Source organism: Anser brachyrhynchus (assembly GCF_964034855.1).
Source record: "Anser brachyrhynchus genome assembly, chromosome: 7".
In the NCBI taxonomy this organism is placed as follows: Eukaryota; Metazoa; Chordata; class Aves; order Anseriformes; family Anatidae; genus Anser; species Anser brachyrhynchus.
The window spans coordinates 15376738-15391784 of record NC_137701.1 but is presented as its reverse complement, the minus strand read 5'-3'; the positions used below and the strand labels follow the sequence as shown (position 1 = coordinate 15391784).

At 38.6% G+C, this 15047-nt stretch overlaps 1 protein-coding gene across 9 annotated transcripts in view; it reads left to right on the top strand.

Annotated features, from left to right (window-relative positions):
- Positions 1 to 15047, top strand: part of PARD3B (par-3 family cell polarity regulator beta) — a 538356-nt gene that overhangs the window by 145396 nt on the left and 377913 nt on the right. Inside the window, exon 1 of one of the 9 annotated variants that reach the window (XM_080600335.1) lies at positions 10188 to 10745. The exons of 7 other annotated variants lie outside the window; for them this stretch is intronic. Coding sequence is in view for 1 of the 2 variants with exons in the window: in XM_080600333.1 (XP_080456459.1) it covers positions 13939 to 13971 (33 nt within the window). In the remaining variant the exon portion in view is untranslated. Of the gene's footprint in view, positions 1 to 10187; positions 10746 to 13779; positions 13972 to 15047 lie in introns of those variants that run through there. One more of the 9 variants, XM_080600333.1, reaches the window with a different exon arrangement.

Here is a 15047-nt window from a genome sequence, read left to right as displayed (position 1 = left end):
CCTGATGAATTAATCCTGTACGGGTTGAATTTGTCCAGTGTCTGAACTATGGAATGGATCTTGACCACCCACCTGTAGACTGTTCTACAGTTGAGGTTTATTTCTTTTAATTTGGGTATGGATTTATGCTTTCTGCTTACCTATGAAAGGTAGCAGTGGTGATTAAGAAGTGTTTTTGCAGTTCCATGAAACTTACCATTAATGAGGTTCTGTCCTTCCAGTGAGCAAAGAGATGATCTTCAGCTGCTCCAGAAGGTGACTGGTTGAAAAGATGCCTGGGCTCCTATGCAGCTGTTCCCTTGCTTGGCTGGTGCCCCTGTGGGGCAGGCAGACCTAATATAAATGCATCTTTATAAATCTATGTAGCACCTTATTTCTCTTTCACCTCAAATCAGAAGTTTTCCTAGTCTTTCCTAGCTTTTTTCCTTCCTTTTTTTTAGTCTTGAAATGATGGATGCTGTAGTTAATCGTGATTAGGACAGTTTCATGCAGGTACTTTGGGGTATGATTCTTCTGTGTTCTAGGGATCTAACTGCTACTGGACATAGAAACACTATTCATGTCAGTTCCTGTAGTTCAGGCATTTTCTGTTGAATGCTGTTTGTAGCGGCATGCTTTGTGTGCTGTGACCTTTGCCTAAACTATGTTATTTTTTAATAATCCCCCATGATACTACTAATTTAGTGATGAATTGGCTCGATAATGCTTTGTGTGTTATAAAGCTTTGCACTGATGTTCTCTGCTGCCTACTTCTTTTTTTGTTTCTGAGCACAAGCCGAAAGCAGGACCAGACTGCCAACTTGAAGATTTTGCTGTTAGTGGGAGTGTTGGCTGTTGACTGCTTTGGATACGGACCTTTTGGAAGTGGTGGGTTCTAGGAGTAAGGAAGGCGCTGCGTGACCTGGAACTCTGAATAAGAAGCTTCCTCAGCCATATTTTGTCAGATTAGCGTATGCTGTCTAACCATGCAATTCCTGCCTGAAGGTCAGCTGCAGAATCTTTCCCGTGGATTCCTGGCTGAGCAGCTATTTAAATTCTCTCTCTACTAGCTTTAACATTCTCTGTAATTTTTAAAAAATTATTATCTTGTTGGATAAGGATTTTGAAGGAGAATTCTCTCATCTTGGGTTTCTTGTTGTCTTTCTCCTAGATGCTAAACGCCATGAAGAGAGAACAGGAGTATAGTAGTGCTGAAGTAGAGGAAGCAATAAACAATGCTAATTATGTCCGCGTTTAGTTTTAAAAGTAGAAGTAACTTGGGGGTTCTACAGATCTGATTAAGGTGAGGTTGCAGTTTTACAGCAGTGTAAGCTTGGTCGCACTTTTTTTTTTTTTTATGGGTAGGAAGGCCTATGCAGCTATGTAATGAAAACTGTTTCTTGGTTGCTGTCCAGGATGAAATCACAATTATCTGAATTATCTGAGGCAGGAGAGTAAGATAGGGGAGTTGGGAGAGAGAAAAATGAAAAGGGATGTGGTCTTTACTTAAAAGCCTTGTTGCAACCACTGTCCAGAGGAGGATGAAAGCTAAGGTAATGACATGAGCTTTGAGGGCTGGGGTGAAAACAGTAATTTCAGATTTAATTGAGGAACATGGGGATTTTGTTTTTTGGAAAAAATGTGTTAAAGTAGTTAGTGAGACAAGTGGGTAACTTCCTTTGTTGATTTTCTAGCCTGTCATATTATATCTGTAGTAACTTGGATGAACACACTGAATCTCATGTACATTTTCTTTAAGCTTCTGGTTTTAAAATAACCTTCCTGTCTTAACATTCACTGCTTAAGTTACTTTAATGAAGTTCTTTCTTATCAGTTATCCTCCTTTGTCTTGAACTGTGAGTTAGTCCAGATGAAAGCCTGTGTGGAACCCAGAAGTGATGCAGTAGGTTTTTTTTTAGCTCAGTAGTCTCCAGAGGGCTTGCATTGGAGAAAATGTCAGTAATTGTTTAAGCCTGCAGGAAAAAGAGACAAATACATTATTGCATCAATCAAATGTGAACTCTTTATGAAAATGCAGTTTAACTCCAAACCGCTTGTGTTGAGTTAAAAAGTTATTGGCTCTAATAATGATTTTTGCTAACGTATAATTTTTCTTCCTAATAAAATAAGTAAGTACTGTGAGGGGTTGTCAACAATCTATTGGATTACTTTTACAAGCTATTTTTCTAAACTTGAGGAAATACCTGGTTTGTTTTAATCTGCCAGAAACACGTCGTGCTTTGCTTTGACTGATTGACTTCAATTGTATGTTCTTTAGGTTACTTGCTCTGCTGAGATTTTCTACAGAAGTTGTCTGTATCTTCCTCTGGATCCAACCTGTTACCTTCCCATCCTGTAGGACAGGTTACAGCAGTATGCTGACATCAAATTACATTATCAGCATGTTTTCCAGAAGTTGGGTACTATGTTTGTTTAGTCAGTCTGTTTCTAGCATTTACCTTTTTAACAAATATGACGGTGTTTTTTTACTGATATTGGAAACTTGGCTGTCCTCTTCGGCTTCTGGTACCTCAGCCTGCTCTTTAACTGCTCCAAAACCAAGAGATTGGGAAGGAGACTGCTTGCTTGAATTGAATTTACCTGGGTCTTGCATGGGGTAGAAAGACTTGCTGAGATTTTTTTTAAAGGACTGAAGGGAGTTAACATGCTCAGCTCCCACAGAATTATGCTCATGTGAAAAACCCAACTGCTGCCAAGTCATGATTAATTTTCCTCTGCTGCTTGTACTGAATGTATTCTGAACAACTGTTTTAGGAGTTCCTGGCATTATAATACACAAAACGAAAACTCCCTAAGGAGTTGGAAACCTGAAATGGTTGTGTTGGGCAAGAAAAGCAGAAAGTTCATTGACATTTTGTCATTGTGCATGGGAAAGGACCAGCGTGTTTGTAGTAGTATTTGTAAGGCAGGGTTTGTTTAGATGGCAGTGAAAAGGAAGAGATCTGCTTTTAGGAATGGGGAGGTGATTCTACCATTGAGGTCTATCCTGTCAGTGATCAATGATAGCTCTTCTGTGTTAGGTAAGAAGATTAGCACTTGAAAACCTGAAGAAGTTTTCTGTATCAATTTTTTCAGGAACAGTTATTTGAATGGCTCTCATTCAGCTGCTGACTGGTGGGAGATACTAACTTTACTTGAAAAACTCTCATAAAAAGCACTCCACTGGCTTTCCAAATAAGCAAAAATTAATTCTGAATTTTGTTAAAATATTCAACATAGCTCGGAAATGCTTGAAAAAAACACTCATGGCCTGTGCATTTTAAGTATATTGCTTCTGAGTTTTTTTCCCCTCATAATTACTTTTTTTTTAAATCCACTATTTTTTTTCCCAAAACTGTCAAGAGAACAAAATTGCTTTAAACTGTTACCCTTTTCATGTACTTGTACTTGACGTAAGGTAGATCAGATGGGAGTATACCAGTGTTGACCCCTTAATCCTTGAGTCTGGAAAAATGTTGGCTTAGGCCAGCTCCCATCTAAATTAATTTTGTCAGTTTTGGGGGAGTAATTGCAGCAAGTCAAAAACTGAAAGGCGTAGGTGCTTTGCTTTTGTACTTGCAGGTTGCCTTTTACTGTTACACCTTTCATGTAGCATTGAAAGATGTATTGCTAACGTTGGACTACGTCGTCTTAATCTCCTCATCCCAGGTCTCTGATATTTTGTAGTTTTTGTTGTTTTTGCTGCAGCAACATTTAACTCTACCATTTAGCTCTGAATATAGACTGAATACCCACTTTGGTTATTTTTAAATGTATGTTTTGTATAGTATGGGTTTTGCAGTTTCCTGTGTTGCTAACCTATTATTTCTTTTCTGGAAGAACAATGTATATTCATTGCTGTATTTGTTTTATTAAATAAGCAATATTCAAAGAGACTAGGACAACTAGGTGGGTCTGTTTTGGTAACTTCAGATGTTTCATCTGTAATATACATCTGGCAGCATACACACATTGTTTATCTTGGTATGACAGAGCCATCTTTTGAATTCAAAGGAAGTGGAGAGGTCTGGCTTATTGTTCATAATGTGGTTTATTAATGGCTGTAGATATGAAAAGACCATCTCGCTAAATGGAAGTCTTGGTCAACCTCTGACTCTTGTCTTAAAGGTTTGAGAATAGACAATATGAAAAAATACCAGCTTCTTTCCAGATGGCTGAATGCTTGATGTGTCTTTATGTTTAGCTGTCATTCAAATGTGAATGCTGTGGTGATTATAAATGTCTTCCATTTTTCTGGTTTGAAATGTTCCCTTTTATGCATTGTGTGTGTACAGATTAACTGTTTGGCTTATCAATGCGGATTTTAGAGCAATAAAACCCAACTTGGTGGTATAGCAAAATCCAGGATGTTAGTGTTCATAGCTGACTCAAGAGTGCAGGTCTCAGCTCCACATAACACGTATACAGTAATTGTTTAGAAATAGGTTGTAGTGGACTATTAGCATTCTTTAAATGTTGCTTCAATTCTGAAACATCTTGCACACTGCAAGTTTTATACTGTTTAGTAAAAAATCTGCAATGTGGGGGAAAAATGAGTTCTAGGAAGCATAAGGAAAGGAACTTCTTTAAATTGTGAAGAAGAATAAAAGCTAGATTTTGTTATTAAGCTATGAATGTGAAGCACTTTGTATACAGTTTTAGACGATGGTGAGTTAATGCTCAAAGATGCAGACTACAATTTAATAATTAGACTGTTAAATAATGCTGTAATCTTGCTAAAAATTAATGAATTTTCAGACTTTTACTATAGCTTTTATGTTTTGGAGCCTAACTCTGTTAAGGATATGCATAGTGTAAGAAATACCTCTAATAATGCAGCCAAAGTTGTTCCATGTTCTATAGAAGGCCAAATCATTTACCTTAAGTGACTGGTGTACCAGCAAATGCTGATGTTACTGTTTTTTTTTTTTGTTTGTTTACTTTGTTTTGTTTTCCTATTAACTGACAATGACTTTCCTTACCTGGTAGCAAGAATCAACGGCTTCATTGCATGTGCTGGCTTTCTTTTTCAGACACTAGTGTGTAGCGATAAAACTGCTGCCTAGTGGAAGTAGGTCCAATGACTTTGCTGAAAAGCCTTCATGCTTAACAGTGAATACAGCAGCTGAACTCTTCAGGTATGGGCTCTCTACCAGTGCTTGTGTATGTGAGCTGGGAAAATGTGGTATAATCACTTGTTAATGAGAAGGTAACGTTGCACTTGGAAGTACTATTGATGATGCATTGTGATAAAGCATTCCTATAACTTGGTCAGCTTGAAGCATTTTTGTGAAAAAATGCCTCTTATGTCCTGTTTGTTGTAGACTTTTCCAAGAGGTTTTTGTTAAAATGTACAGAAAAATGTTACTTCTGCAGATATTCTCTATAATGTGTGGAGCCACAGTATGTGGATACAGTGGAGCCCTGGAAGAATGAGCAAGGTAGCTGACTAAAGTACGTTGGACTCCTCTATAGGAGTGATGGTTGGCATCAAACTGCAAATAAAATAGAAGGTTGTACTGGTGGCATCTCAACACAGTTGTGATGTATGTGCAAATACAGCATTTAATAAAGTTTGCTTACTGGCTGCTGTCATTTGAAGTTTCTCTTCACGGGGTTGTACTGGCTGGACTAAAACTGTAAGGAAGGTTTCTGTGTGCTCGCTCCCCACCCCAGCTCAGGAACGACCATCCTGGTCAGAAGGGTGGAGAAAGGTGCCACAGAACAGTAACTGAGATACGTGTCGTTCTTCACGTTTGAGCTGAAAGTCTTTTCACCACTGCTGAAGAGGCCTTTCTTCTTCTCTCTCCTTGTAAATCTCTAAAGATGTTCCATCCCAACTCTTTGGTGGTTCTGTTTTCCTGAAGGTATTTGGAGGAGTGGGAGAAAGAATGTCTTTTTGCACTTCAGGATAAGGGAAGGGAATAACGCTTCTGTACACAAGCAGTATTGGGTTTCTATGAAAGAATGAATAACCTCATTCTGTTCTTTGTTGTCTTCTATCTAGCCAATATCCGCTTCCTTTATGGCTTAAGATTTTGATGATGTGTTAATTCTGGGATATTCTGTATTTCAGTCAGGTGAAGATGGAAGTTGATCTCAAGAATGAGAGAGTTGTCTTTGTTTGGGTTTCATGTGGTTCCATCACTCAGCTCCGCCAGTACCCTTTCAGATAGAGGTTGTTTGGTCTATTCACAGGGTGTCTTTTCTGCATCTCAAAAACCAAAACCTAAAACCCATGAATTAGTAACATAACAAAAATGTATGAGAGATTATGTAATAATTCCCTCTGTGTAATGTTATGCTGTTAGATATTTTTATTACTTTTTGAAATTCCTGCATGCTTTTTTTTTTTCAAAGGCTAGCCAGAACCAGTAAAGCTGACTAATCTTTACAGAATTTGGCAGTGCGTGCTGGTCCTTTATGCCTTGAGAACATTCTTCAATCAGTCATTTTTGCTACTGAGAAGTAAAGGGAGAAGGGAGGCTGGTTAATTTAGCATTTGAAATGACAACAAACTGGCATGTAACAGCTTCGTTTAGTACAGATCTTGCTCCAACACCTGTATGGCTGAGAATCCTTTATTTCTGCACAAGCAATTCTAAGTTCATCTGCTACTTCACCTCCCCCCCCTTCTTTTATCTTTTTTGTGTAATGAACAGATGAACTTCTGTCTCAAAGGGACTCAGCTGGCATCTTCAAATACTTCTCATGCTTCTGGTTTTTAAAGCTACCATGGCTGTCTCAGCAGCTTTCTAGCACATTGTCCCTAATGGCTATATTTTGGAGCAGGAAGGTCAGTCAGGCCCTAGGCCATGCTCCCCAGTGTCTGTTTTGTGCAGCAAGTAGGTCTGTGCTGCTGCAGTGCCACCCTACTGCTTTCTGAGAAATCGGTGAAATACTTTCATATCCTTGGAAGAAAAAAGCCCCCCCCTCCAATATATATACTGGCTTCTCATGTGGAAGTATGGATATACTTCTGTAATTTACTGCTGTTTTTTCCTTGCTTGAGCTTTGTTTAAAGCTCAGTTTACATTATAAGGAGTTAGGGGATTTAATCATACCTGATCTGCATTGTCTTACCAGCATTTGTATTCTCTGGTATGGGAGTTTGGAGTCTGCTATTACTCAATCACACATTTGAAACTCCAGCTGCCCCTGATAAGCAGTCCTGTGTCAGCTGCAAATACATTAATCACTTCACCAAAGTAAAGCCAAACAAGTTGTAAATAAATTTATCTTAGATAGTATCTAGATGCAGGACTGAAGTGGTGGCTGCTCTTTTTGTAACTGCTGAGCCCTTTATCAGTTTTTTTGTTTAGGATCTGGTATACCTCAGTGTAGAGTTAGCAACCAGCTCAGCTGTGTGAATTTACAGCCAGCCCTGAGTTCTTGTGATCAGTAGCTGTATTGAATGGTTTGAATTTAAGGTATCTTCAGTTTTAGTTGGCTAAATATCAACATTGTTTTTCACTCACTTAACCTGAACTTTACTTTTAAAATACAATAGATCTGTACACATGTCTTTCTTTTTTTCTTAATAGTTTATTTTATTTTATTTCTGTGTGAAAAATGGCTGGTAGCTTGAACGAGTAGCTTTCAAGTGTTACGTGCTCACTTTAAGCTGGATTTTAAGAAATGATTGGGGTCCTTTCACCCTCTGGTATTTCCTTCAAAGAAACAAAAAGCCAGGCCCAATGCTAATTAATTATTGGTCAGCTGCCTGTAGAGGTGTAGCAATTTGCTTATTGGCATAATAATAGCACTTGGAGTATTTTAGCTAATACTTGACGTGGAGAACTTGGGATACAAAAGTTAAAGTATGTGCTTAAAATGTTGTGGGTTTACTTAGAGATGTTTTGTTTGGAGCTGTTGTGTCAGCTTTTTTAGGAGTGAGGCTTTTGTGTTTTTAGCTTGTTGAAGCAACTTAGTCTAAAGGGCTCGATGAGCTGAAAGATATTAGTTTATAACTGAATATCTGTTTACGTTTCTTATTTACATTCTGACAGGCTGTCTTTAATTCAAAGCCTGGCATACAGTGCACTTCAGTTTTAGCCGAGACTTTAAGGAGCTTTTTTGTTGTAGTTCTTAGTACTGCAGTCTGTGTGGACCTCTGTCTAAACGCATGTCTGCAAAGATCTTTGCCTGTTCTGGTTTTGCATACTTGTTCTTCGCTGAAGTATGTTTCTTAAATGTCAAATGTTGGAGGGCAGTGGAAAGGTGTGGGTTTCGCAATCCTCAGCCCTGTAGTATCTTGTCTAAATCGTATTTTATTCAGTCTTCAGATAGTATTCAAGTAGCAAGCCATGTTTGGAGACTGGTTGTTACTCAGATTCAGTATAAAATCAGAATGCTCTGATTTTTGAAAGGTTCCAAATCACAGTTTGAATGTAATTTAAAATGTTCTATTTTTTTTGTGGTGGTGGATTTATATATCTGTGCTCTGACCATTGGACTGTTGGGGATTCTGTGCTACAATGTGCTAGAGTCTCTGCAGGTTTTTTTTTTTTTTTTCCTCAAGAAGATATAACTTCCCCCTCCTCCCTGAATATTCATCTGACAGGATAAACCAACTTTCTCTTCTTCCTGCTCTCTAGGGATACTGGAGTTCACTAGGTGAGAAGAATAACTACCTTTCCTTCCTTGCAAGAAATAAAAAGACTTTCCATTTGTTAGTACGTAGCCCTATTGATTTATCAAAGCATAATCATTTAAAGATGGCTAAAGAACAAGAAAGCATCTTCACCTTGAGAAACTGCCCAAGATGGAACCTTGCTGATGTCTAAGTTTGGCTTGCTGTAAGGAGGTGGCTATTAGGATTTATAAATGCATGTTTTCCTGTCTTCTCAGTAAAAAAAGAATTTATTTATTGTAACCAAAAAAGAATTGAAGAAGGAAAGAGGAGGAAAAAGACTGAGAAGCAGTTCAGTTTCATCTGTCTAAATTAAAGCTTTGTGTATGGTGGTGTGCTGAAGAAGGTAGGAGAAGACAGAAGTGGTTATCAGACCATGCTCATCTCATGCTGTTGTGTTTTGATGCGTAGTTGTAGTGGTATGTAGTCCTATTAATTTCTCAAATAATTACCAGGTAAAGGTGGCTAAAGAGCTAGAAATACTGCAGTCCCTCGAGTGACTATGCAGCATAATGACCATTCAGCATGTTAAATATACCTTACAGTGCTGTGCGTATGCTGTGTTAGCTGCATTCCGAAAGCTAAAAAGAAGCCATGCCTTCTGGTTGTACGCTGTGTCTGTCTTCACTCAGTGTTCCCTTTGACTTCAAAGAAAAGCAAGGGAAGGCTTTTTTGCCCTTTCCCAGATGTGTAACAGTTCTTCTATTAATGGTCTGTGGTATTCCGCAGACCTCATGCATGAATTGTTTGTTTGTCTTTGTTTGCTTTGCTTTTTCCACTCTGATCCTTAAGAGCCAGCAGACAGCGTGAGCAGACTTCACAAAAACTTCATACTGGCTGAGGTGTAAAGCCCAACCTTAGTGACCAGGATGTCCTGTTGAATCTGTTTCTTCATTTACCCCATATGATTAGTCTCCATTTTGATGTCAGGTATTTAGCACCTTCAAAAAGGGAAGCTTTTAAAATTGGATATTTAAAGTGACCTTAAGTAAAAATCTTATTTTTCTGGGACTGCTTTACTACTCTGTGATTCTACCCTTTGGCGATATCACATCCAATGATGATATAAAGAAAAAGGGTGTATGTGTGTGTGCAGTTTTCAGAAATAGTCTTGAAAGATGAAGTGAATGAATATGGACAACAAGTTAATATGTATGGGGGAAAAATACATAAAATGGGGCCTTTCATTGGTAGCTTACTTGGAATAGCTTCCTCTGGTATTGTCTAAAAGCAGATCTTCTAAAAGACAGGGCAAAGTGTGCTGTTTTGCAGGGATGTCTGGTTCAGCTCATGTTTGAATGTTTAATTTATTTCTTTTAGGAGTAAAATTTGTTCTTTTGTGAAAAAATCCTTAACCTCTCTGAAAATCAATGTACGTACTGCAGCTGGAAACAAAGAATCACGGAAGTAGTATTTAGAATGACTTTATTTCCCATGATCTCTAATTTCATTTCCTGTGTTGAAATCAGGGCAGATAAGCTAACGTAAAACAAGCGCAAACAGATTAAGCATATCCTTTTACAATAAACACCTGTGCTAAAAAGCATATTGATCTTGTGAGGGCTTCTTTTTTTTTTTTTGTAGTTGAGGTGTATTGAATCCTCAGGAAAAGATGGTTCTTCATGTTTGTTTGCAGGTAACTTCTTGCTTTTTTCAGAAATGTACTGATTTAGGGATTGTCCAGTAACCTTATTTCCTGTATGTTCCTCATGTGTGCAGATATGCTATCAAAACATATTGTAAGTGACTAGAGAACAGTTTGGTACAGTCTCACTGTTGTATATGATTAATAGGGGAGGCCTACTAAGGAGGAGTTTTAGATAGGTGGCTGCTATTATTAGTAGTACAATACCATGCTCAGTAGTATATGGTAATCTAGTATCCCTTTAATTTTGTTGAGGCAATTGGTCAAAGTTTGGGTAAGTGATTATTAGGTGAAAACTCATTTTAAGAGTCCCTAGCAAAGCAGGTGGTGGTGCGATTACTTCAGCTGGGTACTTAAATGCATTGCAGTTGTGTGATGTAGCCTGCGATCCCAGAAGCACTTCCCCACATAGTTTGGGTGGTCTCCTCTTGCAGAAAGGGGAGCTTGGAGGGAAGTTTTGCTGTGTTCCACGAGTGTTATGGCTGTAAGGTGGGTCTCTGCCCTCCTGAGCAGGGAGCTAATGGATGTAAATGCTGTTAAAAATGTCTCTAGCAGTACTGTGTTTTTTACTTTCTTGCGTACTCAGTGTCTTTGTGACTTATGGTAGATTACGGTTTCAGGCTGCGTGTGTGTAGCTGTATTAGCAATGCCTGTCCTGTCTGGGAATGCTGCGGGAAGGGAGGTGGAGTTATGTTTTGGCAGGAGAGTTGAGAGCTTTTTAGTCAGCCCCAGTAAATCTACCGTTAAAACTGAAGAATTTTTGTCTTGTTTCATTGCTAGATGCTTAAAAGCAGTTTCTTTCTGAGCAGGCACCTTCTGTCCTCCCTGCCCACCCCCCTTCCCCTCTAAGCTTTAATTCGTGTCTTTGAAGTCAGCCTGTGTAGATCTTGAATGTCACTGACATGAGAGAGTGCGTATCCCTTCACCTGGTAGAGCAATATGAAGAAGTTTTATCTTCTCTCTAGCATCTTACAGCATTTTCATTTCTAGTGCAAGCAGATTCGTTTTTCTTGAAAGCAAAAATTGCTATGGAATATGTGAGGCATCTATTTCTTACCATCTCACTGTTCTGTGATGTGTTTATTTTCCTATTATTATCTTGAAGGTTTCTGCTACTTCTGAACTTCTATCTAGAAATTATTACAGACGTCTCAATTTTATTCAGGAGAACTATAGAGCTATGAAGGTGAAGTAATTAATTCTGAGTTTATTTTCAACAGTGAGACTTGGAAACATGGGTTCGTAAATTATTCTGTTGTGCTGTAATGCAAACTTAACTCTGGAAGTTTCCTGAGCAGTGAAACTCAAATGTTGCTTTCTCTTTTTTTTCTGGAAATTTGTGAAAAGAAGTCATAATGTATACTCAATTGGTCTTCGTACAGGGGGCTTATTTGGGTCTGGTCAACATTAGGGTGTGTTGAATTCCGTAAATGTCTGGAGTAGACTTAATCTCTTGTGCAGAAAGCTGTTAGTCTTGGCTTTTTACATCAGTTTCTCGTGTTTGCTTTTATTTTGTTTTTAAGATGTCATGCCTGCAACATATTATTGCTAGAGAGATTATATAAATGTCTACCATTTCAGCTGTCCTCACATCTATGGACTAGACTCAGCTCTTTTCCTGTGAGAGAGGAGGAGGTGTGATACATTTTTATTGTTGCTTTTCTTAGGTTGTATACCCAGGTTCAAGTGCCTGCCTGTTCTGTTGCTGCTGACATCTGCTCGCTGTTCAGCTCTAGGTCATTCTTGAGAAATCCCTCTGCTGTGACTGAGGAGTATTTAGTAGTCAGCAGATTTAATATGTGTTATGCAAATCTTTACATCCTGATCAGCTGTTGATTTTGGGAACTCTGCCTTCATATTCCCACAAAGCTGAAACCCCACCTTTGCTACCATGGTGGTGGTAGCCTAACTGCTGAGGGGTGAAACGCTGCCTGAATAGAAGAGACACTTCAGGCTTGTTAGGAGGTGGTGGTGGTAAGCAAACAAAGTGCTAGAGGCCGTTCTAATTTAGTGCTAAGTTTTGGGAAGGAGTTAGAGATGAAGTCTGAGGCTGTGACCAAGCTCATACTTCTTGTAACTCAAACCACAGCTTGCAGAGCTGACTACTAATGCTTGAAGTTAGTTGGCTGTGGATGCTGATGCATCATGTAGCCTTGGACTGCTTATAGAAATCATGAAGTACTTACAGGTTGGGAGGTGATAGATCACATTGCACTATGCAATGTAAAAATGATTAAATGGTAGTACCCTTCTCTCTCTCATTTTCATTAATCGAAAATGAAGTTTTCAGAGAAATGGACTGCCAGTTTCCTACTTGAATTCACAGGGAGGAAAAAGGAATCAAGATGGTCCTCCAAGTTTTTGATGTCTTAAAAATGTGTATTTAAAAATAAATAAATAGGTTTGCCTCAATCATAGAATCATTGGTCTTTCACTTGAATCTGTTCATTCTTGACCAAAAACAAATGCATAGAAGAATTCTTGAAATTATTTCGAATTATGTGAGGGCTGAAGGTGCTGCACTAGGTGGCAACAGTTTAGTTAGGATTCTGTTGCAATGTGAACATCAAAACCACTTTTCCTTAAATTTGTCACTTCTGCCTACAACATACTTGTGCATTCATGTGACCTGGCTTTAATTTATCATTTGGTAAATATTTGCATAGTAATTCCTAAAGTGTTCTCCCACACATAAAGGGAATGATGATAAACAGCTTTTAAGTGGCTTGATGTTAAACACAAAACATGACTTGCAGCCCTAAGGTAATATGTGCATTTGTGTAACTGTTCAATATTCATTTGGGAAGTGTTGGTATGTATTATACCAGGTAACCTATTCATGCTTTTCCTTTAAATATTTAGATGTTCTGTATCTTAAGTTCTGTACGAGGGTTATATGCAGCATGGTAAGATCAGTTCTTTACACTCATGCTATTAGGATTTTTGACACCATTTTAAAAAAAAAAGTTTTTGTTTTTCCCCTACAAGACCCTGCTAACATGAGAGTGTTTACGAGCAAATATGCTGCAAATTTATTTGACTGGATTTGAAGCCAATTGACTTCTTAGTAGTGGATTTCTTCTCCTCCTCCCTATTTTAAGTAGACACTGTGATTCTGGAAGGTGGTGCTTAGCAAAGCAGGTAAGAGAACATGTGAGGTGGGAAAACACTGCTTTTGCAGAAGAAATGTCCTATTGGTGCATAATAAGCTGCTCAGTAATTGCTCCTTCTGTAGAAGAAAGGGCTATTGTGCAAAACCTCCAGAATCAAAGCTAATTAATGAGATAAGTTTAAAATACAGTTTTATTAGTACCTGGGAATTCAGGTCATCCCTTTGATTTGGTAATCTGGACGGTGTTTTTGGAGGCTGCAGACCTTTTGTCCTCTGCAAAGCACATGCAGGAGAGCTCTTCTGCTTCATCTCTTCTGCTTAAGAGCATGTGCTCTGCCAGGTGCATTTAATTGCTGCAAAGTGTCCTCGTAAAGGTTGGGGAGTAATTTCTTGGGGGGTGGGGGGGAGGCTTTAGCTGCTTTAATGTATTCAGTCCCTGTTTTTTGTTTTGTTTCTTTGTAGTTGTCTGGGAGGAAAGAAATGGATGACATTGATACACTGATTTTAGTTTTGTAATAGACACTGTATCCTGTGTGTGGTGGCTTTTGGAGTTCATTCCAAGAACAAAAAATGTTCTCTGGCTCCGGAATCTCTTTGGAATGGGTGAGCGTTTTGCTGGTCGGAGGCATTGTTACATCTGTTACTGTGCAGAGTGAACTTCCTCCACTTAGGAGGAAACTGCTACCAGCAGTTACTGTTTGTTTCATCAAACAAGTCTGTCAAAATCACTGCTCTCTCTGCCTCCGTAGTTTCTGTTTTCTAACTTTCAGGGATGATGTTCCGGTTAAGTTAATAGAAATACGGATGTGAAACTGGGTTACGAAACAGTACGTGTTCAGTGCTGTAGTCGGGCAGTTGCTGTGACTGGGGGGTCCTTGTGCCCAGAAGGTCACAGTGCTTTCACACGGTGTGGATCTGAGCCGCCGTGGGGGGACCAGCACCTAAACAGTGGTTTTTTGTTTTTTTTTTTTTTTGTTGTTTTTTTTTTCCTCCACTAAGGAGACCATGGGAATCTTGTTCTGTTCTAGTGTTTTGGTGTGATTTGTTTTTTCTTTCTTTTAAAGATGTGGCTCCTGAAGCTGCACTTGCTCCAAAGGCTGGCTGAGGAATGGTGTCTTCTGTTCCTTCAGACTGATCTAGAGACTTTACTTTCTCTTTATAGGGCCTTTGACAAAAACACAAAATTACTGTATTTGTTGTGGCCCAAAGTAAAAAGATTAGGGTTTTGTTAAGCGTGATGGAATTTAGGGTGGCTGTTTGTCTTGAGCTTGTTTCCTGCCAACTTGCTGCATTCTATTGGGACAATACAGCTTTTACACTCCTTTTTTTCTTTGTTTCTCTTTCAAAGGCACATCTGGGTTGGTACAGCTACAGAATCACAAATAGAAGCAAACAGCAAAAGCAAAATATTCCAATCAGCTCTTTGATTTTTTTTTTTCTTTCACGTCAGCTTTATTCTGTGCGTAGGACTCTCTAAGTGGCATAATATGTATAACAGGTTTTAATGTATCTTCAGACAAAAATATTAGCCACAGAAGTTCATCTAATTAAGAGGAGTGGTTTTCAAGTATGCTGTTTTAGTGTTAATATGTATGAATATTCTTCCTGTTTGTTTAAAGGTTCAGGAGGAACATCTGTAGCTACTGATGCATTCCAGTTTGAGGGAATCTTTTTACTTT